The 14359-nt window shown below is 39.3% G+C and overlaps 1 protein-coding gene across 2 annotated transcripts in view; it reads right to left on the bottom strand.

The window, feature by feature from the left end:
- Positions 1-2282: 2282 nt before the first annotated feature.
- LOC126285405 (1-acyl-sn-glycerol-3-phosphate acyltransferase gamma-like) overlaps positions 2283-14359 on the bottom strand; it is a 74695-nt gene continuing 62618 nt past the window's right edge. For both annotated transcript variants that reach the window (XM_049984756.1, XM_049984755.1), the window contains exons 7-8: positions 3941-4160; positions 2283-3835 (exon numbers count right to left, since the gene is read on the bottom strand). In XM_049984756.1, the coding sequence (XP_049840713.1) occupies positions 3732-3835; positions 3941-4160 (324 nt within the window). In that variant the 3' untranslated portion in view covers positions 2283-3731. The remainder of the gene's footprint in view (positions 3836-3940; positions 4161-14359) is intronic.

Here is a 14359-nt window from a genome sequence, read left to right as displayed (position 1 = left end):
TCAGAATTTCACTGACAAAGCAAGAATGTCCCCATAACAATATGCCGTAGGAAATGTGTGACTGAAAGAGGCGAAAATATACCACCTTCAGATACTCATCAGTGACTACACCTGTCACTCTCCAGATGAGATAACACACTCTTGCTATTCTCTTGCAGATATGGCTAATGTGTTCCTCCCAGAATGGAGGAGGATAGCAAAGGTTCAAAAATGGTGTTATATGGGATGATTAAAAGTAAGAGGAAAAACAGAACGATAGATTATGCTCAGATGATGAACAAAAGTGGACAAGATGTAAAAAATAAGGACGAACTCAAAAATATGTGGGAGTATTCTGAAGAACTTCTGAACCAGAATGGAGACCTGGATGAGGAGGAAAAAGCTGAGGAGAAAAAAAGAGGAGGAACAGCAAATAGAAAAAGCCTTACATGGGGAGAAGTGGAAGAGCCATTGGGCAAGATGAAGGGAGGGAAGTCAGCAGATCTGGATGAGCTAAGTGTGAAGATGGTGAGAGCAGCAGGAGAGGTGGGGATACATTGCCTATATCAAGTAATGAAAATTGTGTGAGACAGAAGATGATCCCAGAAGACTGGAAGAAGGGAATAACTGTCCCAATCTTTAAGAAGGGAAATAGAAAATGGTGCAAGAACTATTGGGGGATAACATTGATGAGTCATTGTGCAAAGACTTTTAAGAAGATTTTGGAAGCACGAATTTGGCCAAAATTAGAAAGAAGAATGAGAGAAGAGCAACATGGCTTCAGAACAGGAAGGTCCATGGTGGATCTAATTTTTGCTGTAAGACAACTGCAGGAACAGCACTATGAATATGGAATAGATCTACTAATGAACTTTCTGGACATTGAAAAAGCATATGATAGTGTACGTAGCAATATGATAGTCTACGTAGAAGCAAAGTGTGGAAAGCCTTGGAGAACAGAGGAGTGGGAAAACATATTGTTTGGAAGATAAGGGAAATGTAGCATGGAAGTGTGAGCTGTGTGAAAGTGGGATGAGAGAAATGTTTGGATTAAATAGAGGAATGGCTTGAGGCAGGGAAGTGCACTTTTACCATTCTCTTCATTGTAGTGATGGATGATGAGTACAGTAGCACAAGTAATTGGTGAAAGGAATATGAAAGCTATGGTGTTTGTAGATGATCTGGTGATTTGGGGAAACAAGTAAGAGGAAGTATAAGAGCAGTTGGAGGATGTATGGGAACAAACAGTACAAGAATATGGGATGAAATTTAGTGTAAGTAAGAGTGAGATGATTATCACAATAAGAAAGAGGGAGAGGGGAACAACGGGAATAACTCTTATCACAAAGTAATACAAATTACACTGTCAATCATAAAATGTGCCAGACATTGTATTCGTTCATGTCTTATTAACAACCAGCACCAACACTACAAACATTGGCATTAAACACACTGCTTATTGCACAGCTGATCACGTTTCAACAGTCACCAGCTGAGTAGTCGGCCACATGTAGAATGCCTCAACTCATAGTGTTAATGCTGAAAGTTGATCCCTGTTAAGACTTATCAGCTGTGCAGTCAGCACTTTTTAAAATGCCATTTGTAGCATTAATGCTGACTATTGATACAGCACCAATGTGTCTGGCACATTTTACGATTGGTGATGTAGTTTATACCACTACATGGCAAAGAGATGAATTCATGGATTTTATTATGTGATGCCTTCAATTTTATATTGCATGGTATAATGGTGTAGATGCTTCTATGAACCTGATGATGATCAGAGGAAAAATTGGTTGTTCAATAAGGAATTTTTATCAGCAGCTCATGGCAGTAAATCATTGTGGTCTTCAAATATTTAAGAGCTGTAGGGCACCACCCTAAGAAAAATATGTAATCTTGTGGCTGGGAAACTCTGAAACCTTGGTTGTGGTGATCGACTGATGTTGTATAACCCTACATCTAGGATAATTTAGATCGATAAGTATCACAGGATTCCTCTGTATGGAAACCATGAGTCACACCTGGTATAAATGTAGATCACCTGAAACTGGTAATGTAACCAACTCCTCAAATCTATATCCTATAATGTGGTACTAAGCACATTGCAATCAATTTAAATTCATGTAGAATAACTTCAGTAATGTGGTACTAAGCACATTGCAATCAATTTAAATTCATGTAGAATAACTTCAGTAATATGGCAGCATATGAAGGAAAGAGGATTTAAGCTTGAACAAGATTTTATACTTGTATATACCACTACATTTGGGACTGTGGATTTCTGGATAATAACCATACTGTTATCTTTAAATACTTTTATTAATTTCTTAAACAGTTATTTAAAAATCTGAACATTCTTATAACTGAAGCAAACATCTTTGGCTGTGAGTATTTACATATTTAGGAGAAACTTCCTACGTCATCAAGGAAGCAGTAATAATAACACAGCAGCAACACAAATACCTATGATTGTGCTGAAGTTTAACATTCTCTAAAATGAGAAAGAAACAAGTATTACATTTCACTTAGCAGCACTACTATTATGTAATGCATAAAAACATTAAGGAAATATGCTGACAAAGAAAACTGCCAGAAGTAAGACTTGTTATAAAGGTAACTTAGTTAAGAATAAAGAATTAAGTAAATGCATTATGAAGTACATAATTTTCTGTCTTTTTATAGTGCTAACACTATCATCAGACTTGTGGGTGATCAGGACATGAACATAAAAGATGTCTAATGATATATCAACCAAAATTAAAATAAATGCATTTTAGACAGTTATTTATGAAAAGCTCTCAATATAATTACTACAACAATGATTGCAAGTAATATTTAAAATATAAATTTTGGCAGCATCGATACTTTACTAAATTAATTTCTAATGTAACACATTCAATGGGTGCCATACAGCTCTGAATTTACAAATAAAAATTTAAAAAAAGGAAGAACACTTTGTACTGGTATGGCAAGACATCTCCAGTGGAACAATGTTACACCAGTCTTTGACCAAGTTGTCATGATATGCTTTATAAAAAAATTCTGAATCCCATCAATGAGGGGGAAAACAATGGAAGAGATGTACAAACTCACGCAGGATTTATTCACAACACAAATCAAAACTACATGATAAAGATTTTACATAGTGAGAAACTGTGGTATTTCTGCACAAAAAGACAAAATTGTTTCATTTTATACTTACAGAAATCATTTTCTGAGATTACCTCCCTTTCAGTTCCCCAAAATCCAAGAGAGCTTTTAAAAACACAGTTTTCTTCTTAACTAACTGTAATACAATGTGTTACCACTGTATACTTTATCACATCCATGTCAGAACAGAATTTTTTGTAACTATCTGACAAACTACATTAGGTGTCTATTTTCTTCAATGTGGTCCATAAAATACCACATCATATCTTTGCACAAATGGAAACGGGCATCTAAACAACAAATGGGATGGTGACTACATGTAGTTTAATACAAACTGTTCAGGTTTCAAATTATTCATGAGCCATACAACTCTAGTACTACTTTGTGCCTCCCAAGTAAAATTTCATTTTGTTTCGGGAGACAGACATGTACAGAAAGAAGAAAGGAGATTACATGTACTGATAGTCTTCTCTTCTGGTGCATCAACCTTTACCCACAGGAACATATAAACATAAAATGTTTAAAGAAAACCTGTTGCTGCACAATGCTACTGTGATAACTAAGGAACAAATTAGCATTACCATGCACATTCCCATCCGTTACTCAGTCTTTTTCGTATCTCCCTTAGAAGGTTTATCTTTACCATAAGATGACGATTTGCTGATTTTTGTGATTCCAATCATCTTGTAAAGAACCACGAAAACTGCAAAATAAATAAATAATTAAACAAACAAATTATTATTGTTTTTGCTATAAGAAACATTTACTTTCTAATCAATCACTGTAATGATTGAATTCTCATACTTACAAATGGCAATGATTGTTGTACCAATCATAAAGTAGACAGTAGAGCCAGAGGTGAGAAGTTTAAGTAAGCCATAGCCAATCGGTACCAACACAACAACTGCCCAGGACAGAGTATTCAACAAACTGCAGTATCGTCGAGGGAGACGAAATGGTTCAACGCGCTGAACACCACTTTGCGTGAAATAATCACCAGTGTTGAAAAAGCTATCCATCATTCGATCCTGTTGACAATGATACATAGCTTATCCTCTTGCACATATCAATCCAATCAAATTTCCATGTAGTTATTCAAAGTTTGAATTTGTTGTAATCATGAACAGACAAAGGCTACCAACACAGACCTGGAGTAGGCACAACTCCCAGAACCAACAACAGACACACACCAAAACAAATTACATCTCAAACTCACCTCAATTTCAGAACATAAGGTTCATCCTCCTTAGGGAGAAAGAGGAACTCTGTATGATGAACCAGAGAGGGCAAAACTCAAGCAAAAAAGTGTCCATCTGTAATAACAACGAAGGAAGAGGATACAAAGACCCACTGTGCCAGCTTGAGAGAGAGAGAGAGAGAGAGAGAGAGAGAGAGAGAGAGAGAGAGAGAGAGAGAGAGTTGGACGGGAGTGAGGGAGGGGGTACCAATAAACAGATAGTAATGACTGCAAAGTGTATAACAGATACCAATATCTAAATGATGTGAGTAGTATTAGGCTAACCAACATCCAGAAGTGCGGTGAACTGTAGTGTTGGGCAGGGCAATTCAAACTGCTTGCCATATCATAGCATGAATTCTGCTCTCTTAGTGCAGTCTGTTCCAGCTTAAGCGTCCACATGCAGGTAGCGGAGCACCTCTGGGCAGCAATGAGCAGGCTTGGGCAAACAGCCAGGCCATAGCTTTGTGAGTGTATGCCTCAACTGACTGCACAGTTTGCAGTGGGTAAGTGGCTTACGCATGCACAGGACAAGGCTTGTACATGGTTAAACAGGAGCTCCTGGTGGGTGGCCTATACCAGCTGCACCTACCCAAAGGGAAGCGACAGCTGCCTGTGCCCCTAGGGTAGGGTGCCAATCAATGTTGCGTGCCAAGTGACATGATGCCTGGCATGACAGATATATTGGTGATGTCACAGCACACATGTGACTCAATACCAAGAGAAGTAATATAGCACCGTGTCTTCTTTAGACAATAAGGTGTTCTGGCTTTAACGAGCCTAATGTTCCATGTAAATGATGCATAAGTACAGTTATTGCTGTAGTCAGTTTCTCAGTAAAACTTTATTTTTGCAGAAAATTAAGAACCACTGTTGGGATTCACATGTTTTCTGCTATACCATCATTCTCACTTTATTTTTAAGAAACCATCTGCTGAAAAAAATTGACTCTTTCACACATTCTAGTCTCACATTAATGATAATGAACTGGCTTTCTTTTTGTTATTGATCAAAGTTATTATATAATAAGTTAACATTTCAGTAAACTGCTTTCAATAATTTCAAAAATAAGTCCTGTATTGGCCCCAAAAAAATGTGGTAGCATGTCCTGAGTTGGATAAAAAAAAGCGGTACTCCAATCTTTAAATGAACAATAGTATGTTAGACATTTTTTCCAGTATCCAACCCTTGAGCAATCATGTTGGGAATATTTCCGAAATCACATCATCTTGAATTTTCATGGTTATTTGATCTACCTTCTCCTCAGATGCATGTTAAAATACTCATTATCAAATTTCATCATAAGTGCAAATGAATTTATTTATTTATTTATTTATTTATTTATTTATTTATTTATTTATTTATCTGGTAGACTGTGTAAGAAAAAGCATGATGCAACATGTGAACAGGAAGATAAATGAAGAAATTTATGAGACCTTAACTGAAGGAGTTTTGGGAAACTTTACCATGCACCTGACGCCCGACAAAAATTCCTCTCATTTGAACTCAGATTTAAGGTGTTTACAGAGTTGAATATATATTCTGCTTTGTTCTGTTGTTACAGGTATTCTACTTTCCTTGTGTTTCTCAGAGGACACACTTCCATACAAAGAATTGTGGCTAAAACATCAAGACCACTATAAGAACATTGCAGACTGAATATTTACCAACACCAGCCTAATATTTCTGGAAGGAAACAGCTGATCATTACTGGGAAACACTGGGAACACTGTATTGGTAGCTTCAGGAGAAAGCACATCTGGGTTAAAGCTCCTGTTAAATCAACATTTTATAATTCCCATCCATTCTTGTTAGCAGTTTTTTCATGCAGATGGATTATGCTGATCAGTTGACATTGGAAGAATATTAAAATGAAGTAGTTTCAATGAAGCATTGTTTGGAGGCATGCTCCCACTTCTGGAACCCAAACCCTTGTCAGAAGAATGCTGTAACTTTCAATATTGCTTTGCTGAAACTTTTCCTGGCCGTATATATATAGCAGGAAAGCGCCGGTAGATAGGCACAATAAATAAAACACACAAACACACGCGATTCTTGAGTATTGTTCATATATCTGGGATCCCTATCAGGTAGGACTGATAGAGGACATAGAGAAGATCCAACGAAGAGCGGTGTGTTTCATCACGGGATTGTTTAGTTGGTGTGAGAGCATTATGGAGATGCTAAACAAACTCCAATGGCAGATGTTACAAGAGAGACATTGTGCATCATGGAGAGATTTACTATTGAAATTCCGTACCAGCACTTTTCAGGAGGAGTTGGACAACATATTATTTCTCCCACATACATCTTTTGTATTGACCACGAGAAGAAAATTCAAGATATTAGAGCCAATACAGAGGCTTACCGACAATCATTCTTCCCACGTACTATTCTTGAGTGGAACAGGGTTGGAGGGATCAGATAGTGGTACCGAAAGTACCCTCCGCCACACAACACCATTAGGTGCCTTGCAGAGTATGATGTAGATGTAGACAGATGTCACCTATATGTAGGGAGATACAGTTATTGAAATTCATTTAATTTGTTTCTGGAGGAGAATGAAGATATAGAACTGAATAGAATTACACATCTGCAAATCTATTTATGGATCTAATATAATATCAGACCCGTTCAGTATGTAGCCACATACATTCTTTCTTCTAAACAGACAGTTCCCCACTTGGCTAAGAAAGGAACTACAGAGCAGCTTATCAAATCCAATAGCATTGTTTGTAGGTCACTGTTAGTCTACTGGCTTTTGACGTGAGCTCTAAATAGGGTGCTCTGCATTGTGCTGCACAGATGGCTTATGAAATACACCACCATGAGACTATTTAAAGCTATGAAAACAAACAAATATTTTCAATTCTCATATTGATTTCATCCATATCACAGTTTACTGAATTGTTGGACACCTTCATCTTAGACACTAACATACCAAAAGAACATTCTACAGACCACCTCCTCCTGAGTAATTTGTTATTAAATATATGCGTTTCATTAGCTTATTGTTATGTATAAATAGAAAGAAACTTCCACATGGGAAAAATATATTAAAAACAAAGATTCCAAGACTTACCAAGCGGGAAAAGCGCCGGTAGATAGGCACAATGAATAAAACACACACACACAGAATTTCGAGCTTTCGCAACCGGCGGCTGCTTCGTCAGGAAAGAGGGAAGGAAAAGGAAAGATGAAAGGATGTGGGTTTTAAGGGAGAGGGTAAGGAGTCATTCCAATCCCGGGAGCGGGAAGACTTACCTTAGGGGGAAAAAAGGATAGGTATATACTTGCGCGCACACACACACACACACACACACACACACACACACACACACACACACACACACACACATCCATCCATCCATACACAGACACAAGCAGACATATTTAAAGGCAAAGAGTATGGGCAGAGATGTAAGTCAAGGCGGAAGTGTGGAGGCAAAGATGATGTTGAATGACAGGCGAGGTATGAGTGGCGGCAACTTGAAATTAGCGGAGATTGAGGCCTGGTAGAAAACGAGAAGAGAGGATATATTGAAGGGCAAGTTCCCATCTCTGGATTTCGGATAGGTTGGTGTTGGTGGGAAGTATCCAGATAACTGGGATATATTGAAGGGCAAGTTCCCATCTCTGGATTTCGGATAGGTTGGTGTTGGTGGGAAGTATCCAGATAACTGGGACGGTGTACCACTGTGCCAAGATGTGCTGGCTGTGCACCAAGGCATGTTTAGCCACAGGGTGATCCTCATTACCAACAAACACTGTCTGCCTGTGTCCATTCATGCGAATGGACAGTTTGTTGCTGGTCATTCCCACATAGAAAGTGTCACAGTGTAGGCAGGTTAGTTGGTAAATCACGTGGGTGCTTTCACACGTGGCTCTGCCTTTGATCGTGTACACCTTCCCACCACCACCCACTCCAGTCCTGTAACCCGTGCGGATGGATATATGTGTGTGTGTGTGTGTGTGTGTGTGTGTGTGTGTGTGTGTGTGTGTGTGTGTGTGTGTGCGTGCGCGAGTGTACAACTGTCCTTTTCTTCCCATAAGGTAAGTCTTTCCGCTCCCGGGATTGGAATGACTCCTTACCCTCTCCCTTAAAACCCACATCCTTTCGTCTTTCCCTCTCCTTCCCTCTTTCCTGAAGAAGCAACTGTCGGTTGCGAAAGCTAGAAATTCTGTGTTTGTGTGTGTGGGTGTGTGTGTTTTATTTATTGTGCCTATCTACCGGCACTTTCCCGCTTGGTAAGTCTTAGAATCTTTGTTTTTAATATATTTTTCCCATGTGGACTTACCAAGCGGGAAAGCGCCGGTAAATAGGCACAATAAATAAAACACACACACACAACACACACACACACACACACACACACACACACACACACAGAATTTCTAGCTTTCGCAACCGACAGTTGCTTCTTCAGGAAAGAGGGAAGGAGAGGGAAAGACGAAAGGATGTGGGTTTTAAGGGAGAGGGTAAGGAGTCATTCCAATCCCGGGAGCGGAAAGACTTACCTTATGGGAAAAAAAGGACAGGTGTACACTCGCGCGCACACACACACACACACACACACACACATATATATCCATCCGCACGGGTTACAGGACTGGAGTAGGTGGTGGTGGGAAGGTGTACACGATCAAAGACAGAGCCACGTGTGAAAGCACCCATGTGATTTACCAACTAACCTGCCTACACTGTGACACTTTCTATGTGGGAATGACCAGCAACAAACTGTCCATTCGCATGAATGGACACAGGCAGACAGTGTTTGTTGGTAATGAGGATCACCCTGTGGCTAAACATGCCTTGGTGCACAGCCAGCACATCTTGGCACAGTGGTACACCGTCCCAGTTATCTGGATACTTCCCACCAACACCAACCTATCCGAAATCCAGAGATGGGAACTTGCCCTTCAATATATCCTCTCTTCTCGTTATCTACCAGGCCTCAATCTCCGCTAATTTCAAGTTGCCGCCACTCATACCTCGCCTGTCATTCAACATCATCTTTGCCTCCACACTTCCGCCTTGACTTACATCTCTGCCCATACTCTTTGCCTTTAAATATGTCTGCTTGTGTCTGGATGGATATGCGTGCGTGCGTGGGTGTGTGTGTGTGTGTGTGTGTGTGTGTGTGTGTGTGTGTGTGTGTGTGTGTGTGTGTGTGTGTGTGTGCGTGCGTGCGTGCGTGCGCGAGTTTATACCTATCCTTTTTTCCCCCTAAGGTAAGTCTTCCCGCTCCCGGGATTGGAATGACTCCTTATCCTCTCCCTTAAAACCCACATCCTTTCATCTTTCCTTTTCCTTCCCTCTTTCCTGACGAAGCAGCCGCCGGTTGCGAAAGCTCGAAATTCTGTGTGTGTGTTTTATTCATTGTGCCTATCTACCGGCGCTTTTCCCGCTTGGTAAGTCTTGGAATCTTTGTTTTTAATATATTTTTCCCATGTGGAAGTTTCTTTCTATTTATACATAACAATAAGCTAATGAAACGCATATATTTAATAACAAATTACTCAGGAGGAGGTGGTCTGTAGAATGTTCTTTTGGTATGTTAGTGTCTAAGATGAAGGTGTCCAACAATTCAGTAAACTGTGATATGGATGAAATCAATATGAGAATTGAAGATATTTGTTTGTTTCATAGCTTTAAATAGTCTCATGGTGGTGTATTTCATAAGCCATCTGTGCAGCACAATGCAGAGCACCCTATTTAGAGCTCACGTCAAAAGCCAGTAGACTAACAGTGACCTACAAACAATGCTATTGGATTCGATAAGCTGCTCTGTAGTTCCTTTCTTAGCCAAGTGGGGAACTGTCTGTTTAGAAGAAAGAATGTATGTGGCTACATACTGAACGGGTCTGATATTATATTAGATCCATAAATAGATTTGCAGATGTGTAATTCTATTCAGTTCTATATCTTCATTCTCCTCCAGAAACAAATTAAATGAATTTCAATAACTGTATCTCCCTACATATAGGTGACATCTGTCTACATCTACATCATACTCTGCAAGGCACCTAATGGTGTTGTGTGGCGGAGGGTACTTTCGGTACCACTATCTGATCCCTCCAACCCTGTTCCACTCAAGAATAGTACGTGGGAAGAATGATTGTCGGTAAGCCTCTGTATTGGCTCTAATATCTTGAATTTTCTTCTCGTGGTCAATACAAAAGATGTATGTGGGAGAAATAATATGTTGTCCAACTCCTCCTGAAAAGTGCTGGTACGGAATTTCAATAGTAAATCTCTCCATGATGCACAATGTCTCTCTTGTAACATCTGCCATTGGAGTTTGTTTAGCATCTCCATAATGCTCTCACACCAACTAAACAATCCCGTGATGAAACACACCGCTCTTCGTTGGATCTTCTCTATGTCCTCTATCAGTCCTACCTGATAGGGATCCCAGATATATAAACAATACTCAAGAATCGTGTGAACAAGCGCCTTATAAACCACTTCTTTCATGGATGAGTTACATTTCTTTAAGATTCTTCTGATGAAGCTGACTCTTGTGTCTGCTTTTCCTACTATCTGTTTTATATGGTCATTCCACTTAAGGTCACTCTGGATAGTTACACCTAGATATTTTATGGCAGACGCTGTCTCCAGCTGTTTGTCATCAGTAGTGTAGCTGTACAGTAGTGGATTTCTTTTCCTATGTATGTGTAATATGTTACATTTATGAATATTAAGGGCCAACTGCCAGAGTCTGCACCATTCATCAATTCTCTGCAGGTTGTTCTGCAGAATTCTTACTATCTTCTGGCATTGCTACTTTAGTGTAAACAACTGCATTATCTGTGAATAGCCTTAAAGAGCATCCGACACTTTGTACCATATCATTTATATGCATTGTGAACAGTAACGGTCCTATCAGACTTCCCTGTGGTACTCTGGATATTACCTTTACCACTGTTGACTTAGTTCCGTTAAGAGCAATGAGTTCTATCTGCAAGAAAGTCTTGAATCCAATCGCAAGTCTGCTCCAATACTCCGTAAGTTCATATTTTTTTCATTAAATGGCAATGCAGGACGCTGTCAAATGCCTTACTGAAGTCCAGGAACACGGCATCAGCCTGAGCGCCATTGTCCACTGCGCTGTGGATCTCATGGAGAAACATAGCGAGTGGAGTTTCGCTATAGAGAAGCTGTTTGTTTTCCAAAAACATTATAATTCTTGAGCATAAAACATGTTCCATAATTCTACAACAGATTGACAAGTCATGTGATACCTCCTAATACAATGTCGGGCCTTCTTTTGCCCAGCTTAGTGCAACAAGAAGTAGTTGCAAGTCCCCTGCAGAAATATTGAGCCATGCTGCCTCTATAGCCACCCATAACTGCAAATGTGTTACCGGTGCAGGATTTTGTGCATGAACTGATGTCTCAAATATGTCATAAATGTTCGATGGGATTCACGTCAAGTTATGTGTGTGACCAAATCGTTCACTAATTGTCCAAAATGTTCATCAAACCAATCATGAGCAATTGTGGCCCAGTGACTCTTCTAGAAGATGCTGTTCATCACCACATATATTGATATTACAAAAGAAAATAACACCCAACTATTAAAAACTTGTGCATTATTCTTCATAAGGCAGAGTTATTCAGTGGTAGCAAAAAGTCTTTGTTGATAGTTGTCAGAGCCCTCATTTTCCGGTATAAAAAAAATTAATGGATGGAACATTATAATGGAGAGGGGCAACATCGTTACACGGCATTGTTGATTTTTTAAGAACTATCGTTAAAGTGCCATTTGAAGACAGTCTGTCGCTCGACGAAATGTGAATAAATGTTGGTCATTCTATCAGAAAAAACTGGACAGATGATAACTTATGTGGAAGTCCTGATATTCCGTTGGGAAAGGACACAAGAATTATTGTCTTGGTTTCATAACTAACTATCTCCTCATTTACAAATTGGGGGAAACAAATGACTACCACAAGGAGATATGAACCACAATAGTTTTCTGAAGTGGTTCGAGGGCAACTACTGGAAAACTTAAATCGGCCATCAGTCACTGTAATCGATAATGCCCCATACCATTCAATCATTAAAAATAAAGCTCTAACAATGGGAATGAAAAAAGCTGACACTGTTGAATGGTTTAAATGCCACAATGTGAAAATTCAGGATGATTTACGTAAGGCAGAGCTCATGGAAATACTAAAGAAAAATAAGCCACAGTATCAACAGTGTGTTGTGGATGAGGTAGCAAAAGAACATGGCTACAGTGTTCTTAAGCTTCCACCATACTACTGCCACTTTAACACCATCAGAATGGTTTGGGCACAGATTAAAAATTATGTGTCAACAAATAAAATGTTCACTGTGGCAGAAATTCAAAAACTGTTAGATGAAGCAGTGGTACCAATAACACCTGAGAATTGGAGAAATGTTCTGTGCCACACAGAAACAGTTGTTAATGAAGTGTGGAAAAGTGAAGCGAGTGTCCAGAGTAATATATAAAATATAATTATCTCCTTGGGCAATTCCAGTGGATCATCCATGGACCAGAACTCATAATGACAGTGTATAGGTAAAAGGTGAGTCTGAACTAAGTGGCATTTACCCTGTGCCTAAATTCATCTTTATTCTTGTGTTTGTATTTTGTATTTTTGACTGAATGGTGAGTACTCCAGACATGGTGGAATGTGGTGAGTCTTCTTGTAGATATTGTGAACTGCATTCCTAAATTTGCATTCACTCCAGTTATTGCTCACTCCACTTTTTGGGCAAGACTTATACTTTCCTTGGCCAGGGTTCCTTTCTTTTGATGAACTTCCTGAATGTTGCCTTCTGAAGCTGTAGTGCAAGTCGGTTAAAAAATTTTGAGTTAATCTTCTGTATTTTCAAGCTTGACTCTTTCAATTTGTTAAGCAGCTTCATATGTTTCAACAATCTTTAAAACTTCTTCCAGAGAAAGATAACTTTGTTACAGGGATGAATTCCACATGTATCATGAGGGCTATGCAGTACAAGGACATCTCCAATCGGTCTGCCACTTAAAGCAATCTCTTGGCAGTCATGTTCAAATATGAAATTGCAATCTCTTGCAACACCACGTAAATCAGCCACCCATTCTGATAATGTCTACCCAGGCTCCTTTTTTCTACTCAGAAATTTGTAAGTGGACACCAGCACATAAGTTTTTGCTTTAAAACTGATTGCTGTTTCCTTAACCAGCTTGGAATATTTTTACTTGCTGACGTCCTTCTGTCCAAAGAGTTCAGTCAGAAGGTCAAACATGTCTAGGCCGACCCAAGACAGGAAACAGTCCTTTTCTTTTCCCATATGTGCCTTGAAACACTGATTTTGGTGGCACAGGTACATGTCCCATTGCTTCTTTACTCTTTCTGTCAAGTGCGGTAAATGCCGGTACATTTGATTTTTGATCCAGAGCAGTAGCACTGTATTTTGTCAGCAATTGTAACAAATCACATTGTTCTTTTGATGCTTCCTGTTGTTCCATAAACTGCCACTATTCGAGTGTCAACATCTTACAAGCTCACAGTTCTGCTGTTACCATTTTGGATCATGTTTATAATTCTCTGAACACTCGTCACCAGATAGAATGTTATTTTGTTACTTGCCACATTAACTATAGTTCTTCAAATAGCTGGTGTATTAATAACCAAAACAAAAAGCAGTAAATGTGTACATTTACAGTAATTTAACAACAGCTGCATGCCACTTTGAAATTCCTATTAAAATGTACAAAAATTCAGATACAAATGGATCATTTCTCATTTTCAGGAACAGGGAAACTCGCATAACCAAGGCAGCCATGTTCGTTAGCTGTCAATAGCACAGACATGGTGTGTGGCAAAAGCAGAACACACCACTTCCATCTGGCAGTGACATGGTGTGCCATACACACACACGAGTAGGTATTGCCACCATTGGATTCTGTATAGCCATTTGAAGTTGGCTCTCAAGACTAGTCAACCAACTTTATTGGTCACCATTTGACAAAA

The sequence above is a fragment of the Schistocerca gregaria genome, chromosome 8, assembly GCF_023897955.1.
Source record: "Schistocerca gregaria isolate iqSchGreg1 chromosome 8, iqSchGreg1.2, whole genome shotgun sequence".
NCBI classification, from domain to species: domain Eukaryota; kingdom Metazoa; phylum Arthropoda; class Insecta; order Orthoptera; family Acrididae; genus Schistocerca; species Schistocerca gregaria.
Note: the sequence above shows the minus strand (reverse complement) of the source record. Positions and strands in the feature narration are given on the sequence as shown.